Source organism: Brienomyrus brachyistius, chromosome 10 (assembly GCF_023856365.1).
Source record: "Brienomyrus brachyistius isolate T26 chromosome 10, BBRACH_0.4, whole genome shotgun sequence".
NCBI classification, from domain to species: Eukaryota; Metazoa; Chordata; class Actinopteri; order Osteoglossiformes; family Mormyridae; genus Brienomyrus; species Brienomyrus brachyistius.
Window position 1 is genome coordinate 6,845,408 of NC_064542.1, and position 18,769 is coordinate 6,864,176.

Below are 18,769 nucleotides of genomic sequence, written 5' to 3' on the forward strand. Positions count from 1 at the left end.
CGCTGCCCCCGCTGCCTTTGAAACCGAGAGCCCTGGAAAACACGGTGTCATTTTCCCCCAGACATACTGGGGGCGGCCGCACAACAAAAGTCAAGAAGACGGGAGGAGGTGCAATAAGATGAGCAGACTGGGGAGGGTGTCGACAAGGCCCGGCGGCCATGTACAAACCCGCACTCAGAGTCGGGGGCTGTTCGGAGCCCCAGATTAGCTGCTTCCATGAGCCTGTGTTTGCGCCTCTCGGTGTTGATGTTTCCGGCAGACGCCTTGCCCCAAGGCTGCGGTTGGTGTTAGTGAGAAATTACAAGCCCTTACCCAGCAACACTAAGCCAGCCAGGGGGCACACCGAGCGCCCTGCTCCTCGCACACATTATGATATATCTTTATGAACACAGCTAAGCTGTCTTGGGATTTCCTGTTCATGTGACATATTCAGCTCTATAAACGTCTAACAATTTAGGCTTGGACAGTGAAGGGTTCTTAGTACCATTACAATAATTGCTGCTGTTGGACGAGCTTTCAGACGGCTGAGGCTGCAATGTGTACAGCTGCCATATCAGAGCCTGCGAGAGAAGGTTAAACCAATATAATTTCTTAAAGAAACCGACTTTGCGACACCCTGCTGTTTTGGTTAGTTTTTTCGTAGCGCATTGATCAAAGTGGGTTAATATATACGTCAAATTTACAGTCCCCAGGCCCCAGTGTTTCCCTTCAAACAAACACATCCCTGCAGGTATTCAGCAAGTCTGGATCCTTTTTGTTTCTCTACGTGGGCAGCAGGCCATTCATTGTCGATCTTTGTGCCTCATTTCAGAAGAAAAAGCTCCAGATGCCTGGACCAAATAGGAGAAAACAGAAGCTCCATCAATCATCATGTCACAATTAATTTGTTTATGTCGTAGAAAACATTGCAGTTCATGCTCAGATAGGATACAGGCCGTGTCATTCATTCCCATTGGTCTTTTTTTGTTTTGCTATCCGGTTGACTCCTCCTGTGTAACAGTGTATCATTCTGATGAAGGGCTTGATCAGTCTCTGGAAGGACGGCTCTCTCTTCTGCAGGAAAATCAAAGGTCTCTAGAGAGGACACCTTGTGGCACTGACATATCACCCATACAGTGCTCACAGGAAGTCTAAAGACACTTGCTTAATTCTGTCAAACTGCTGCAAATTTAATGATTTCATAACTATAATCCTTCAACAAGCAACGTTTAGCATACCTGCACATATCTTCTACATAGATTTTTATTTTTTCGATTAAGCATCAACATTTTTGTCTGTTTACTGTCTGTTTACAAATTTTGCTGTTAACTGAAGTTGCAGTTACTGGCTCCCAAAGGGACACTAAACACAAATGTTTGGTTTATTTATCGCATTTATCATTCATTGGTTTATTTATCGTTTATTAATCCTATTTATCGCATAGGGTGTTACTAATTTTAAAAGCACCCAATAAGATGCTGGCCAATGAACTTTTTAACTCAGAACACCTCTTTCAAAACTATTAATTATGGTTTCAATTTATTAGTACTTAAAGTGAATGTTTACTTAAAACTATTCATTGTTTCAAACATGATATATACTGTATTTATGTAAATAAATGAAGTACTATTTTTCTTAAAAAAAAAAAAAGCAGTATTTTTACTTCATTTATACGTACCAGGACTTTCTGTGAACACTGTATATACAAACAGACCTACTGTAGCATAAAACCCTTTGATAGAAAAGAATTCATGGCATTAAAAAATCTACATACTGTACTTGGGTCTGTGACATGGTTTAATTCATTTTCACTCTTTGCTATTTCATTTGGACAATACTGCCCCTGCATTCTGTAATACTCGCTGTGGCAGGCAGACCAGTCATCTTAAAAACGTTTGGCAGGATACGACCCCTTACGCATCTGCCGTGACACTCACAGCTGCAGACGCTCTTACGGCAAATATATATTATTCCATTATAAACCTGCATCAAGCTACATCAAGATCATTGGGGCGGTTTGCAAACCCGGCAGACTGTTTACAAGGTACTGAAACTGTTACATGCTTGTAAATGCGTGTGCATGTGTGTGCAGACTTGTCCTGAATTGAAAATCTCACTCCAGCCAGCTGACCTAAGTTCACAAGCCTGTGTTTGGGCAGATTTAAAGACAGCAGACGTGGTGCTGGAGAGTGACAGAGGTCACGTCTGAGTCTGGACGGGGAAACGTGTGTTTCATTGACTCTGGAAAGGGCTCACAGTCAGTGCTGAGTGTGATCCCACTGCTGTGGAGACAAATGGACTCACGATCAACACATTCGTGAAAGATGCTTTGACATATTTAGGTTTGCAAATATTACAGTGGGAGAGCTGGGATCTGGAAAGATCATGGACTAGTGCTGATGCGTTGCCGTGATGAACAAGCACAAACAGCTGAATTGACGCCTTTTAAATCCGGCCCATGTGCAGGATTCTCATCAGTTTACCGGCAGTAATTCAATTTGATCTGACATTGATCAAACAGGCCTGAGTGTGTGGCAGGATGTCGATCAGTCTTTTACGCACAAAACTGTACAATTACAATTGATTATAATTCCAATGAGTCATCAGCTTTTCGTAATGACAGGCTGCATGTGTATCACCGAAAGCCGCACAATATCATGTTAAAATATATTTCAAATTTTTTCCACCAAAAAATGTTCTTCATTCGTGTCCTTGTTTTGCCACAGAGTTTCCGTTTTTGGGTCTGCACTCTTCTCCTCCAAGACTGGAGTTTGCATCTCACTGCCCTCCCTGTGTGTGTGTGTGTGGGGGGGGGCGAGTGTTGGCCCCAAAGTGGTCTGGCCTCCCATCCATCTGTGACCCTCTACTGGACCGTAATGGAGGCATAATCGCACATTAATATGCCTTTTTGTGAAGGAGGCATTAAGGTTTCCAGTTTAAATGCTAATATCAGATTTAAGACCAGCCACACTTAGTCACTTCATCAAGCATTCCTAGCTACAGACGTGTCATTTTACAGCAATGCTATGCAGGTACAGCCCACAGAAATGGAGCACGGCAGTTTGCACGTGCAGAGCAGTTTATGGAATTAGGGCTGTGTGGCGAGGGAGTGTCCCAATTGATTGTGTTCGTCTTCGAGAAGCAGGACGGCACTATCCCTTTCCAAAAATGAGATTAAGTTCCACTCCTGCAGCACCGAGAGGGCAGAGAGAGGACCCTTTACTCCCGCCGGATGTCTGAGATCAGGTGCCACCTTCCAGGCTGTGGATTGATCGATAGCAGAGGTTCTGGGTGGTTCCTGCTGGTTTATTTGAAATTCTCGTCTGTCTCTCTAAAGCCTTCCAAGACATTCTATGGCCAGAAGTCTTTCATGATGGGCCTTTCATTTTTAGCCATGGAGGGTCTGGAACGCCACCATGAAGATATAGCGAGTTGTATAGGCTCATAAACAAGGACCCTCATAAAGACAGACCCCCATAAAGAAAGTCTCTTAAAGAATCACTCTGCAGTGCATCGGCTGAGCCAGACCAGGAAGGAGCAGCATATCTGAAACGACCTCGCATCTCGGCTTACAACCGCGTGGCCCATCTGGCCTTATTGCTGCACAGACTCACATGACGTCTGGGCTGTAATTATTTTTCAGACAATAGCTTAAACCCTTTGTCATCTGAAGCTGTACAGTGTGACTTCCTGTTTGCAACGCGGCTTCGACTTTCTTGGAGAAAAGGCCCTGAGCTGACAGGACTGCATGTCAGTGGACATGACCCAAGCAAGCAGACGTCTGCGTTTAAAATCTCTGTTATCACACACCATCGCTTCTCACAAGCTATTTTTTTTTTCATAGCATGAAGTGTGGTCCTCTCAGAAAAGCCCGGTGGTGCTCGACAGAGTTTTAGGAGGTTAATTAAATTGCCAAGATGAATTAAACTGTGGATATATTTAACAGAAGAGCTGTTAATTGTGCTTCGTCACAATACGGTTTCTGGGCCGTGTGGTTCCATAATGTCTGTGTCGCCATGATGCCGCAACATGAGCTGGAGATGGAGGCTTCCTACGGGAGGTGTGAATGGGGGCTTTGCTGAACACAGGCAGCCAGCTGACCGAAGCAGGGCTGGGGGGGCTATCCTGCCTCCTGTATTGATGTACTTATGAGTTATGAGCTTGTTCAGGAGGAAAGCAGTACCTTTACAGCTTTAGGGAACAGCACACTCCGCCCCCCCCCAGCCTGAGACCCCCCCATCTCTGGCAATGACATGACAATCAGAATCTCCTGGGAACACTCCGCCTCAGCCCTGAGTTATTATAATGAAAGGTACACTTTCACTCCTTGGGGCATCAATGTCAAGAAACAACCAAAGTACCAGAGGGGAAAAGGGCTGTCAGGTCAGCGACACACAAGCAGCCAGTAAGAGGCGCTGTCTGAGCACAGCCAAGGAGGAAACACCGCTCAGTCCCCAGAGGTTAAAGGACTGTACCATAGCCAACAGACACAGCCACAGAACACAGCCATTATGGGCAAAGCCACAGAACACAGCCATTATGCGCAAAGCCGCAGAACACAGCCGTTATGGGCAAAGCCACAGAACACAGCCATTATGGGCAAAGCCACAGAACACAGCCATTATGGGCAAAGCCACAGAACACAGCCGTTATGCACAAAACCATAGAACACAGTCATTATGCGTAAAGCCGCAGAACACAGCCATTATGGGCAAAGCCACAGAACACAGCCTTTATGGGCAAAGCCACAGAACACAGCCATTATGGGCAAAGCCACAGAACACAGCCGTTATGCACAAAACCATAGAACACAGCCATTATGCGCAAAGCCGCAGAACACAGCCATTATGAAATACTTTATCCCAGATACCAATGGCAAATGAAGGCAGCCAATGAGAGCAGACGGCTAGCTGTAGGGGTTACCACCCTGGTTTTATCACCAAACCGCCCATTTTCCTCCTATTAACATCTCAGCGGTTTCCGTGACAGTGCAAGCGTACTACTTCCAAACTGCCAACTGAATTAGGCGACTCGAAGCCCCAATGATTCACAACAAAAAAGGCTCCGATTTTTAGATTGAAAACTAGAAAAGTCAAGCTGGATTTCTGTTTTGTACATTATTATGCACATTATTACATTCCACTAGAAATGACAAAAATGTATTTGGGGCAGTTCAGGGGAGTGGGGGAATTTTTCAGAACAAACACAAATGATGATGACGATAATGATTATAAAACTATTTTGAAAAAGGACTGCATCATTCTTATAGATGTTATGGTTTTTGTTATTATTATTATTATTATTATTATTTTTGTTATTATTATTTTTGTTGTTGTTGTTACAGGCCTTTTGTTTCAGCCCTGTGGTACATCAACAGTCACAGCACATGGAGGGATTCTGTCTGTAATGTTTCATAAACAAGCCATTTAAAGTTTTTCCCAGAACCTGAACTGGGCCGTTAGGTGTCTATAAGTAGGTCGGGTGGAGGGTGTTGGATCCTTGCAGGAGCTAACCTTAGCTACACGCCTCCTCTGAACAGTACCCTTACACACTTCATCAGAAGAGATTCTCCACTTCCTCCAGGTGGAAATTGAAGTCTTTCATCACACCGGTGACATTTGAGGTACGGCCTGCCAGCCGCGGTGGATGGCAACATGTTTACCGTTCATAACAATATCTGTGCTCAGATTCTATCTTTAAAAACTGCCGCTGTATTTAAGATATGAAATAACAAGAATATCTCCGCGGAACTGTACTGATTATTTCAGGGTTGCCAGTTTTGCTCAGCTGGTTGGAGTAAGATTTTCCAGTTCGAGAAACTGCACACGCATTTACATGCACGTAACGCTTTTGATGTAGCTGATTTTAGGTTTATGATGGAATGATACAGATCTGCCGTAAAATTTCTTGCGTGAGCGTGAGAGTCTGAAAGTGTGAGTGTCACGCCAGATGCGTGAGAGCTGGCAATGCTGTTATTTTAGTCTCATACGTTGCTGTCTGTGTTTGCCAACCGAAAGGAGTGATATTTTCACTGGTGTTTTGGAATTTCTGCACACAGCGGTTTGCTTCATCCAGAAGCCGTCGCCCTTGCTATAGGGATCCCCCCCCCCCCCCCCCCCGAGAGCCTCGCTGTACCTGGGGTGTTCTACACTGGACTCGCTCTTTGTTCAACTTAAAAGTTTATCATTTTCCTGAATTAAAAGAATGATCCCTTATTGTTCTGGTTACTCTGAACAGGAACTAATACTGTTCTTCAAAAAATGGGTGTGGCTGACAGTGTCTGGTTTACAGGATCAGCATGAAAATACAAAAAATGAAAAAAAGACAATGCAAGTGTTACACTGTTGCCCTACTGACTAACAAACATACTGGTGTTAGACTGGCCTATTTCATTACAGGCGTAATATCATACGCATGAAGAGATTAAATAACTGCACGCCTTTATTTTTGTGCATTTCTCCTCTTCTTCTTTCCTCTCTTTTAATAATCCGGGCACCTAATGGCTTAGACCTTTTCTTATCCATTTGTGTTAATCTGACACTCTCACATCGATACATCACCCATCCCCCAACAGCCAACCACGAGTCCGGCCTAGCCAATTCACCTTGGCGCCGTGCAGACCGGCTTTATATTATTCATCATGATTTCGCACAAATCAGAAAAAAATGTAACAATATGTCTGTGAAACTATATATTCACAGGATTATGAATGAATTGTGGTTTATCTGGTAGCATTTTGTACAGTGGCCTATTTGATTAACCGCATCAGTCGTGTACAAAGTTAGTGACACGCTATTTGCTAAATTCCCCCGCTCTGCACCCCTTTGGCTTCCAGTTTGGCGACCTGAGCGCCCCCCAACTCCACCACCCCTCCCCATCTCCTACTTCTGAGTGGCAGCCTACCTAAGTCACAATTTGGAATCAGCGCACCCACCCTGACGAGGTTCACTGGCCCTCACGGTGACACAGTATCATTGACGTGACATGAAAATGAGCCACAGCAAACCAATCGTGCAGATGCACCCAGACCCAAATCTGGCAGTAACTGCAGATGCACCCAGACCCAAATCTGGCAGTAACTGCAGATGCACCCAGACCCAAATCTGGCAGTAACTGCAGATGCACCCAGACCCAAATCTGGCAGTAACTGTAGATGCACCCAGACCTAAATCTGGCAGTAACTGCATGCGCTACTACTCTTCCAGGGTTAGCAAGCAATCAAATTTAAAGTAAAACTTCAAATAATCTGTACATATTGTTACTAATATATTATGACAGTTAACGTCAGTGTTTAAAAAGCAGCTTCCTGACACCAAACTAAGCAACTAAACCTCATCCACTTACAGACCTCCTGTTCAGGGACACAGACCTAAAGCCTGAGCTGTTTAAATTACAGTGCTAGTGGGAATGACAGCCCGCTGAAAGTGAAGCCGCACGTTTCTGTAATGGCGAACTACCCAGCGGGGTGAAGAGCTCATGAGACCGCAGCCTAGCTCGCTGTCACGACTTACCCGTAAATATCTCAATACGGATTTTACACGAGGACTGAAACATACCTACCCAGCAATTTTAACCTGAAGGCCAAAAGCACGACACTGTGAAAATACATCCGAGCAGCTGCTGGTAAGGAGAAGCGTAGGGATTGGGATCTGGTCACAGCCCATAGCTTTGTAACTGGATTCGGAGGGGAAGGAACGTTGGAAAGCCGTAGAAATGCAGTTAAGCAGAGTTCACTTGACGCCAGTTGCATGTTTTTTTTTACTTGAAAGTTCCTTGAACGAACATTTTGAGAGTCGTCAATTAATTCAGATGGCAAAACTGCGAAGGCACAGAGGCCTGGAAGAAGTAATGCGGACGATCTATGAGCTGCAGCAGGACAGAGTCATTCCAGACAAGACTGCAAAGGCAGAGGTCATGTCATTCTCTGTAGAAACTGTTAATCTACCGCTCAACCTCTGAATATTCACGGGATCACGGAGAGCCGACATAAGGAGAGCCGACATAAGGAGAGCCGACATAAGGAGGGCGGACATAAGGAGGGCGGACATAAGGAGGGCCGACATAAGGAGGGCCGACATAAAGAGGGCCGACATAAGGAGGGCCGACATAAGGAGGGTGGACATAAGGAGAGCCGACATAAGGAGGGCGGACATAAGGAGGGCCGACATAAGTCGTACACCTCCGTACAGAGGGTCCTCTCCTCACCGCCGCCCTGAGTGGGAGGCCTCGTTTTACACCTCCTTAAGGAGAGTCCTCTCCTCACCGCCGCCCTGAGTGGGAGGCCTCGATTTACACCTCCTTAAGGAGAGTCCTCTCCTCACCACTGCCCTGAATGGGAGGCCTCATTCTATACCTCCGTATGTCCGTAGATAGAGTTTGGACAGTACTGTACGTATAACCGATTTAATGAGACACAAATAATATGTAAGTGCTCGTAAACAGTATATAACTACAGCGTTCACTGCTGTTGATGAAGGGTGCAGCCATCTTGAATTCTGAGGTCGGGGTTGCTGGGGTACCAGTGGAAATTTCCAACTAAGACCTAATTTCTGACGTCTGAGTTCAAATGTGATGCAGTGTAACCCGTGGGCCCGGGGTGCACCGTGTGACTCGCTGGGCTCGGAGACTATGCCCCCAGTGGGAAGGTTGTTGGTTCAAATCCCAGGCTCGGTCCTGCTGGTCACAGTCCTCAGCCCCCAATTGCTTCAGAGACTGGCCTTCTCAGCTGTGCGTGGCTTTGCATAAATGTGCCTGCTAAAGAAATAAAATGTAAGCTTAGGCCAGAAACCTCCCTCAGACCTTATATGGCAGGATATATGGGAAATGTTCCTGAACGGGGGCGGAGTTCACCCCTCTGCTGTTGTTCCTTTTGGTTTTTTCATTCATAAATATTTCCAGGTTCTTTCTATGTGACGTTTTTACTCTCCCGGCATTGAAATATGTCAAAGCGAATTCATCTCTATGAAAGGATTTCAGCTCACTATCTGCGTGTCACAAACCCGAGCCAAACGCCAAACAGCACTCATAACAGAGGCAACACAGCTCAGCACAGGGAACAGGAGCTCCACATCACGCCGGGGCCTGTGCAATGTGTGGGGGCGTGACCCGCCCGCTAATCCGGCCTCCACACGCGTGACCAGGCACAGACACGCGGCATATATGTATTCAGATGCAGCAGAAGTCTCCTACAGAACACTGCTTAAGCCCAGCTAATATGAAGTCAGTGGCTACCGACTGTGGGAAGAGAAGAGGGGTCAGGTCTGCGGGGGTTATTAACAGCCCGTCAGCAGCGAGGACACGTCGTACCCGTCTGTGGCCACGGACAGGGTGGGGCCGAGGGTCGAGGGGACACCCATAGCACCTCACAGTGCATTTCGCTCATTGGGAAATAAATCATAAAACCAAAACAAAGCTCTCTGCTGGGCATTTCTCCACGTTTCGCGTTGTTCTGAGAGGCTTGATGCACCCTCTGACCCCTGTTATTTTCTGAAAGATTCTAAGCAGTGTCATTCAGAACAAAGTCGAGCTGCCGGGTGTGTGTTTTTAAGCTTTCTGAGAGTCACCAAGCCATGGAAAACATGAGGAGAAAGTCTATTCAAATCGACAATGAAGCCGTTTCCTTCAGTTCTGTGCGAAGCGCCCTTTCATACTCTTTCATCATCTCATATACAGACAAACTTGTAGAGTTTCCATTAATATAATTCAATTTCACTAGTTAGCAATTAGCAATTATCATTCATATCAGGCTAGTGGCTGTTAAGCACATCAGAATGGTTGTGTAAAATCTCCTAATGTTGTTCATTTCAATTATCACTGTCTCAACTAGACACCTTAATCCATCAGCCATTTTTAATGTGGTTTCCTGCAAAAGGACCGATGTTGGCCTGGTCCCCCCTGCTGCTGGTCCAGCCATGGGTGTATAAAGAGGCAGGACCACAGGGACACTGGCCAGCACTGAAAATTCATTGGCTCCTGAATTATAGAAAATCGGCTCTGGTTCCAACCCCTTGGCACCACATGCGATAAGCATTACATGTTTCTGGGTCCAGTATCACTCAATAACATACAGGGGGACACAGAGACTCTCTTCTCTCCTGAGGAGCGGTGAATTCCCCTCAGAGGTCGCGCTGCCTGAGCCTTAATCCAGCCGTTTGTTACGCTTCGGAGCGACATTCACTCTCAATCGTTGGGAGACCCCTGGCCAGAAGTCAGCTTTAATCACAGACACTCAGCTACCTGCAGGCCATTTCCAGGCATCACCTTAAGGAAGCCAGCAATGGAGTGACTCTCACATCCTGATCTGAGCTTCCCGAAATCCTCCAGCGGTCTCAGTCGAGCGTCACCGCCGACATGGGAGGGAGAGCCCCATCTCTGCCAGGTCAGCTGCTGCCTACAAGCTCTAGGATCTGAACCCGTGATGCAGATATTCTCCATCAGACACTCAATAGACTTTCTACTAAACAACAATTGAAAAGCTGAAGTGCGATATATTATTCATATATAAATAACCTTTGGGCAAATGTGTGTTCCCAAATACACTACCGTGACAAAGAATTTACCTGAATTTGCATTTCAGATACTTGGTGATTTCTAGAATTCTCACCCAAAAGTCATTATTCTCCTGGCACATGACCCCTGTCCAATCAGCATGAAGCTTTTCAGTGTGGCCTCTTCCCCTCACTCAAGGCTACCCAATCAGCCGGAGGCTTTTCAATTTGACTCCTCCCCTTCACTCAAGGCTACGCTTCGTCCAGCCAGTTTGAATGCATATCGGCTTGTCTCTGCCGTCGTTGTGTTCCTGCTAAATCAGAGCCACAGGCATCACCTTGCAAACAACCGATTGTTTTTATTTTTTATACCGCATGATGGGATAGATGCAAGGAACCTAATGCTATAGAGCTGTTTCTGTGCTGCTGTCCCTGGAAGTTAGTGATCAGTGACTCAGAGTGCAAGGCCAGAGTTCTGTTCCATTCTTCATGCAGAATTGCTACAATTCAAGGACAAACGTGACTACTGGCATGTTGTACATCTCCAGCGTGTCCACACTGATGGAGATAATGATGGCCGTTAGCCATCAGAGCGTGAAGCTCAGCCAGGCGCTGGAATGTCACCCTGTGAATGAAGTTCTGGCTTGATGGGTATCGCCAGCATAACCCAGTAACGTGGGAAACCTTCCCAATGATCCACCTGCACCCCCGTCCGTCCAGATCCCAGCCCTTAGCGAGAGGAAGCCTGCAAATGGACACCTAAGAAGCCCTTCATGGCTTTCAGGGAAGCTTCCGGAAAACTTGCGTTCTTCTACTCCCATGACTTCAAGATACAAGACTGTAGACCAATGTCTTCTGCAGGTCCAAAAGGATCATTAGCAATGAGTCATCAGTGTGAGACAGGCGCTGGGGGACTTGTGACATAGACTCTGCCCCTTCCCACTGTGTCATCTCACTCTCCAGTCTAAAAAAAACTCACAGGAAGGCTAATTTCAGACAAGTGTGTGGAAGTGTTGAGCAGACTTTGCTCCCCTCCCTAGGGGTGTTATGAAGACCTGATGATGTGACCTGGGATGCAGCTCCATTAAATGCAATGCAACTGCTCTATGGACCCAAGCAGAGAGCGAAGCTGCGAGTGCATATGGTGCAGTGTGTGCCTGAACAGGGGCCTTGCAGTGGGCTGACAGTTTAACATCCCTTCTCTTTTAACTTCAACCTCAGCTAAGAGCTACATCCTGTGTAAAATCCATAGTTTTTGGTTTGGCCAAAATCGCCCGATCATCCGGAAATTAAACATACTTCAGCGATTATCGGGAACTGTTGCAGTCTATCGTCACGCACCTGGAGGTGTGAAGCAACAGTGTTACCCACTGAGCGACCCCGCACTGCAATTAATGATATTGTGAAATCACTATTTGCCATTATTTACAAAGCTGGTTCGCAAATTGTGATTATCGCAAGCGTCCTATAGAACTAATTCTCTGCTTGACTCGCTTGAGATAATCTGTGTGGTCATTCAGCAGGAGTCACAATGAACCAGAAAATGACGTCTGTGATAATCATTCCAGGGCTTCTGACTTCAACAGCGACACTCAGCTTTGACCGAAAGGACGTCTCATCTTCCTCCAGCAGCATAACAGCCACAGAGCAGCGCAGACGCACCCCGCTGACCCCGAAGCGGGAGAGGGCAACAGAATGGATGGATGGATGGATGGATGGATGGATGGGTGGGTGGGTGGATGGATGATGGATGGATGGATGGATGGATGGGTGGGTGGATGGATGGATGGGTGGGTGGGTGGATGGATGGATGGATGATGGATGGATGGATGGATGGGTGGGTGGGTGGATGGATGATGGATAGATGGATGGGTGGATGGATGGATGGATGGATGGATGGTACACAGCATCTGCCAGGTTTTATTTGTCTTTCTCGCAAATCCACATGACATTATAAACTGCTGCCTTGTCATAATAAGCTGCTATGCAAAATTTCTTTTGAGAAAGTTGGGATGTAATTCAGAGCTTTTCATTCAAATGGTTTTGCATTATTACACTTTAAAGTGGCGGCAATTTACAATAAAGCTGTAAACAGGTTTTATATGCCACAGGCTTTTTAGCAATGCTTTAGCATGATGGACATTGGAAATGGGATTTTACCGAATGATCCCTGCATAACGTCACCTTGCGTTCACGCCTGTATGTTTCCATGACAGGTATCAGGGAGCCTGTTGCCAGGTGACAGGCTGTCTGCAATAGGCCTCTGCTGTGCCAGTCCTGGCCTGACCTGCCCCTGTGCCCCCCTCCCAAGAGGAGTGGGGCGGGAAGCGGTCTCAGCTACCGAGCATGAATGAGGCTGTCAGAACCTGACGGCTCCCCCCGGCTGTCATGTCACGTTACTGCAGCAGGAGTCCCCCTGTTCTCAAGCACAGCCTCTTTCCTGATGTTCACGGGTGACAGTGCGCCATGCTATCAGCTCCTAAAACCCGTGCAGTACTGCCTGTCTAGATTCACTGTCCCCAAAACATTGCAGCCAACATTCAGGCACCAGGAACTGCCAGGAGGCTCGTACGCACCACGCTGCCTACAGGCTCGCAGGCCCCGCATCCAACACACCTCATCCCTAGGGGATACAGCTTGTCCAGCACAAGATTACGGCGTGATTCACGACGCACTGGACTGCGTCCGCTGGGCATCGCGGCACAGTGATTAATTATAAATCACCCCAGGCGTGCAGCAGCTCGGTGAGTGACTATACAGGCTGCTGATTGTTCAGGGTGCTACACTGGAATGGGAACAGCGGAGCCTGAAAAGGCGACTAAGAGTCGTACACCGAGAGCCTGGGAGTGTGACAGAGGGACCCGGAGCAGCCCAGAGAGGCCAAGGAGCGGTCCTGGAACGGCCCCGGAGCGGTCCTGGAGCGGCCCCGGAGCGGCCCAGGAACGGCCCCGGAGCGGCCCTGGAACGGCCCCGGAGCAGCCCCGGAGCGGCCCTGGAACGGCCCCGGAGCGGTCCTGGAGCGGTCCTGGAGCGGCCCCGGAGCGGTCCTGGAGCGGCCCCGGAGCGGCCCTGGAGCGGCCAGCGGCAGAGTGTCACCCCCTCCATTAACTTCATTTAGTCACACGTCCTTCAGAAAACAGGCTAGCTCCCCCGCTTAGCATTCTGCAGCATGGTCAGCGGGGCGGGGGGTGGGGGGTGGGGGGTGGGAGAGGGGCTTCAAGAGGCACAGACCAGCGCAGGTGGGCACAGGCTTCAAGCCATCTTCTGCAAATCAGTGAAACTTCCCGGAACCTGCGTCCCAAATGCAGATGGATATCAGTCCAGACCTGGAACGGACAGCCCAGAACCCACAGCTCGTGGAGACGTCAGAATCCTACAAAGGCTTTATCAAAGAATGCTATGAGCTTCCAGAAATAAAGAGAGTGAGCGAGCAGTTAATACTTAACAGTCTGGAAATCAGTGCCGGGGCACATGCCCGTTACTCGCCCAAGGGGGGCTGTTTGGGGGAGGAACAGAGTGCTTTTTAATGGCACATATGGTACCCAGTCTGTCTCAGGCAGCACCCTAATGGACCAGGACAGCCAATCGGGAGAATCCATGACAGCAAACCTCATGCATTCTTTGTAAGCAAAGACGCCGATCGATGGATGATAAACAAAATGAAGCGACTCATTCCTGCCAATAATGTCAGATTCGTTTATCTGATTATTAGCACGTCACTAAAATGCAGCTTGTGATTTCACACAGTGGCCAGTCAATTCAGCACGTCTGACTGAGGCCGATCCACCAGACAGCCAACTGAATACGCAGAGCAGACAGACGGGGTCAGCAGGTCCCTCGCAGTCCGACTGAGCATCAGAAAGGCTGAAACGCGTGATCTAACAATCTAATCGGATGGGCTGTGACTGCTGGTGCCAGACGTGCTGGTTACGGCGTCTCAGAAACAGGCGTCGTCTTCGCATTTTCCACACACTGCAGTCTCTGGGGTTTGCAGGGGATGCTGCGATAAAGAAAAAATATCCAGTCCTGGGGAGTGAGAACTTTGTGTTAACGAGAGGGATCAGAGGAGAAGGGCTGGATTGGCTAAAGCTAACAGGAAGGCCACAAGTGAAAAACAACGGCTTAGTCCAGCAGTGCTGCGTGCAAAGGCCAAACACACATGGGCACACAAACTATTTACCCTTGAAGTAGTTCTGGAGGCAAAAGTGGGTCTACCTGGTACCAGCTAGGTGTACCGGACAAAATGCCCACGGAGTGTATGCATATGTACCGGATGATTTGAGGAGCAAAGATCGGCGCCAAGGACTGAGAAACATCTCTGCCCTGCTTTTCTGTCTGTTTGCATAAACAAATCAGCTGAAAGCTTTTGCAGATGAAAGTCTTTAATGAAACATGTCACCCCTCTCCAAATCCAGCCAGCGCCTGCTTGCTCACCATGACAGACATTTAAGCCACGCTGGCTGGGGAGGGACAGGATCGCCGCGTAGCCATGACGACACGCCCACGGTGACACCGACACGCCCTCATTCTACTGGCACCAACGTGTGTATTTGGGTAAACCCAGCAGTTACCATTTCCACCCAAATTGCTCCATTCGCTAACAAACAGGGACCCGACTGCTGTTACTCACTGTTCTTACTTAATTAGGCTGATGTGTGGAAAGGGGGCATCGTTTCTACACGGCTGTCCCTCCATCTCTTCTGCTGGACCATAAATCCCACAGGAGCTTCTCCCAGTCTCCATTACCACAGACGCCCACCCAGCCCAGCTAGACAGATGTAAACTTAAGAAACGCTCTTTCAGGAAGGCAGGAAATGGAGCTTGCATTCAGACCAAGGGCAGATTCCCACTTATCTGAGTCCACTGCAGAAAAAATAATAAATAACCGCGGATGTCCAGCTGTGGCCAAGTGACCAACTTCAAATGGAAGACAAGATCATTCATCAGTGCCCATTACTGACCGAAACAGACACTAGTGCCAACAGTCTCATTATCTAAGTGTTCCAGTAATGCACTGATCATTTATTTTATACAAATATTTTAATATTTAGAAGTGAGGTTCCCATGGAAATATGCATGTACACATACACACACACACATGCAGAAACTTTACTCATGTCTTTGTGGGGATTTTCTTTCATTTCAATTGGGGAAAACTCTAATCCCAACATGACAACCTTAACCATAAGTAACCAAACAAAATACAAGACATTTGGCACTTTTAGTTTTTTGATTGCAATCACAGATCTTTGTGGGGACATGGAAAATAGTCCCCACGATGCCGAAATCAGCTGAAAGGTTTTGCAGATGAAAGTCTCTAATGAAACAGGTCACCCCTCTCCAAATCCAGCCAGCGCCTGTTTGCGCAACAAGACAAACATTTAAGCCACGCTGGCCGGCTTTGTGGTCCCCGCAATATAAGGTAAACCTAATGCATACACACACACACACACACACCCAAGCACGTGTTTGACTGACAAACGGCAGCAAGCTAGTCCTCATACAGTAGTAACACTCTATACGTATATGTGAATGGACAGATCACTCCCTGCATTTTAATTTCCATACTTCCCTGGCACGCACGCAATCTCCAGAGGAAATCTACGATCGTCGAAGATGCTCTGAGCGATTCAATGCGGGGGGGGGGGGGGGGGGGGGGCGTCCCGAACCATGAGCGTACCGAGGGCGCCTCCTGGTGGCAACATATAAAAGCACACCGTTTGATGTACTACTGCCCATCCACCACATGCGCATCCCTTGCGCAAATCTTACAAATATGGGGTAATCAACTTTACACAGGCACCGTATAATAAATAACGATGACTTCAGCATGTCCAACTTCCATGGCTCGTGCTTAAAAATATTCATTTAAATTCGGGTTCTGGATTTGGCGGGGAAGTGAATGATGATGGACTTACGATAGAAGACATATTCCGTGTAACTGGACCAGATCTTGTCATCGGTATACTGAGTGACAAACGATGCCGTCACCGACGAATTACAGGCCACCATCTGGAATCCGCACTCGGACAGCATGTCAAAGGCTCTCTCCAGGTGTTTGAACTTAAGGTAAAAGCGGGACGTGTACCGCTCGGGAGGCCGGTCCGGGTCACGGCTCTCGTTTAATGCTTCCCCGAAGACTTCTTTCACTAAGGCGATCCTTCCACAGACCAAAATCCTCGGCACCCTCCTAAATTTGGCGTCGCTCTGGCTCTCCCTCCCCATCGTACACGATCCTCGGTACCCGACCGTGATGAAGCCATACTTCCTGCTGGCTGGCACTAGTGATGCCGGGGGGCACGTCCTCTGGTCACTCCCTTGGGAAGCGTCGTCTAAGTCACTGTGACAGTAGTCGTCTGGACTTTGTTTCAGGTCGTCGGGGGTTAAAATCTTCACCAGCTCCGGCAACTGAAAGTATTCCGCCTCCCTCTTTAGTCTCCCCTTCTCGGGAAAGTGATCGGGCAGCACGACCTGCTGGTCCCTGAGGTAGTCCAATACGTATCGAAATAAAAAGCCATCTCTGTCGATGAAGTAGCGTCCCTTAGGGTCCCGTGCCAGGTCGTTGGATGCATCTTTCTTGGGAGAGAATATTTTTCCCAGTAAGGAATTCGGAATACTGATTAATGTGGCATGCCGAGTATAGTAGACCTGCCCCCCGACATTCAGCTCTATAACATCGGGGACAGCGGGCTGGACAGTCCCCTGCTCCTTGGCATTAGGGTAAGTCCTACAGTTCCCACTCAGTGCCATCGTTTCAGTCATGCACACGAAAATCGCCCCGGCGTCTGATGGCTGTGCCGAAAGTTTCTGTATGATTTCCTGCTTTCTTAATGCGATCGACGACTGGTCCTGCAACTGCAAGAAGAAAATCGAGTGAAACTAGACGCAGAAGTTAAAGCCGACGGTCCGGAACCCTCAATGTCGATCTGCAATATGTGGTAATTTTCGTAGCCTATATCCACCTACCCCTCCAGTAAGTACTCCATCAACAAACCAAAGCAGCTGTCTGCAGGCAGCTTCAAAAATATCAGAGGGACAAATAAATGGGGGCAACGGAGAAATCCGGGATGTTTATTAAATTATTTACGAGCGGCAAAACATCGATGCTTTCTTAAAATATTATATCAATTACTGTCCCTCTACTGCCTGCGACAATATCCGAATCAGTACGACAAAGAAGGGGGGGGGGTAGCAATTAAACGACAATTTCTCACTGCGAAGTCGTAGTTTTAAAGACGTCGTTTGCAATGAAATTCTAAGGTTATCACGCCTCATATAAAATATGACCCACAAATATATATATATATATATATATATATATATATATATATATATATATATATATATATATATATATATATATATATATATTGTAACGAGATTCTCACCTCGGCAAAATCAATTGATTTCACATCAATCCATATCTGCGAATAAAATGAAGTTTATCAGCAACTTCAGAAGTCCAAGTGGAAATCTTTGCTGTTTGGAGATATATTTCCAACTTCTTTGAAGCACAATCGTGTCCGTTGATCTCGAGTAACTTCAGAGAAATATATCAGGTATGACGATGTATATATAAATACACGCCCAAATATGCAGATTGGTTTAGGACACTTCACATGTTTTCGCCGACGTGCACTCCTGCAAGGTCCCTCGATCGCACTTAACTCCTCATCTCCTGCCGTCGGATGCGAAGCTTGAAGCGGTCGGTGCGTAATAGCGCCGCTAACCGAGGAGCGAAGCTTTTTCCGGGAGCCGCTCCGGACGGCACCGCGCACACGCTTAGATGCTGCCTCAGCGGCCAGGGGAGAAACCATACAGGGGAGCGAAGTCTTACATCATCTTAAAGGAAAATGTCACCTACAAATGCAACGTGTTTCGATGGCTCGGGTGTTGTGACATTTGAACTCGTCTTGTGCGTATTATAAATATCAGCTTGTAACAGGGATTGATTGTTTATTTCTCTCGGTCATTGAAAATTATTGTCACTATGTGGCTTAGTGCACCCACTATTCGATAAATGCTGTTACGAAGTATTTTTATTTACAATGTATCATAATGTATTATCAATGTATCATAAAGTATATTTACAATGCATCGTAATAATATGAAAATGAATTTCATTAACGTAGAGCTCCGTTAAGGTGTGTGTCATACAAAAACGAGCATAATGGCGTTTTTATTATAACATAACGGTTTTTACGATGGGCCAAACACAAAGTTTTATATTATTCACGTAGCCTATATTTATATTCATGTTACTCTGATAATTTATATTTTATTAATTATAAATTCAGTATCCC

At 47.1% G+C, this 18,769-nt stretch overlaps 1 protein-coding gene across 3 annotated transcripts in view; it reads right to left on the reverse strand.

The window, feature by feature from the left end:
• Nucleotides 1-18,393, reverse strand: part of LOC125750703 (BTB/POZ domain-containing protein KCTD16-like) — a 39,600-nt gene extending 21,207 nt beyond the window's left edge. Inside the window, exons 1-3 of one of the 3 annotated variants that reach the window (XM_049028907.1) lie at nucleotides 17,855-18,393; nucleotides 16,385-17,321; nucleotides 718-830 (exon numbers count right to left, since the gene is read on the reverse strand). In XM_049028907.1, coding sequence (XP_048884864.1) covers nucleotides 808-830; nucleotides 16,385-17,228 — 867 coding nt within the window. In that variant the 5' untranslated portion in view covers nucleotides 17,229-17,321; nucleotides 17,855-18,393 and the 3' untranslated portion in view covers nucleotides 718-807. Of the gene's footprint in view, nucleotides 1-717; nucleotides 831-16,384; nucleotides 17,573-17,854 lie in introns of those variants that run through there. The other 2 variants (XM_049028905.1, XM_049028906.1) reach the window with 2 other exon arrangements.
• Nucleotides 18,394-18,769: the final 376 nt, after the last annotated feature.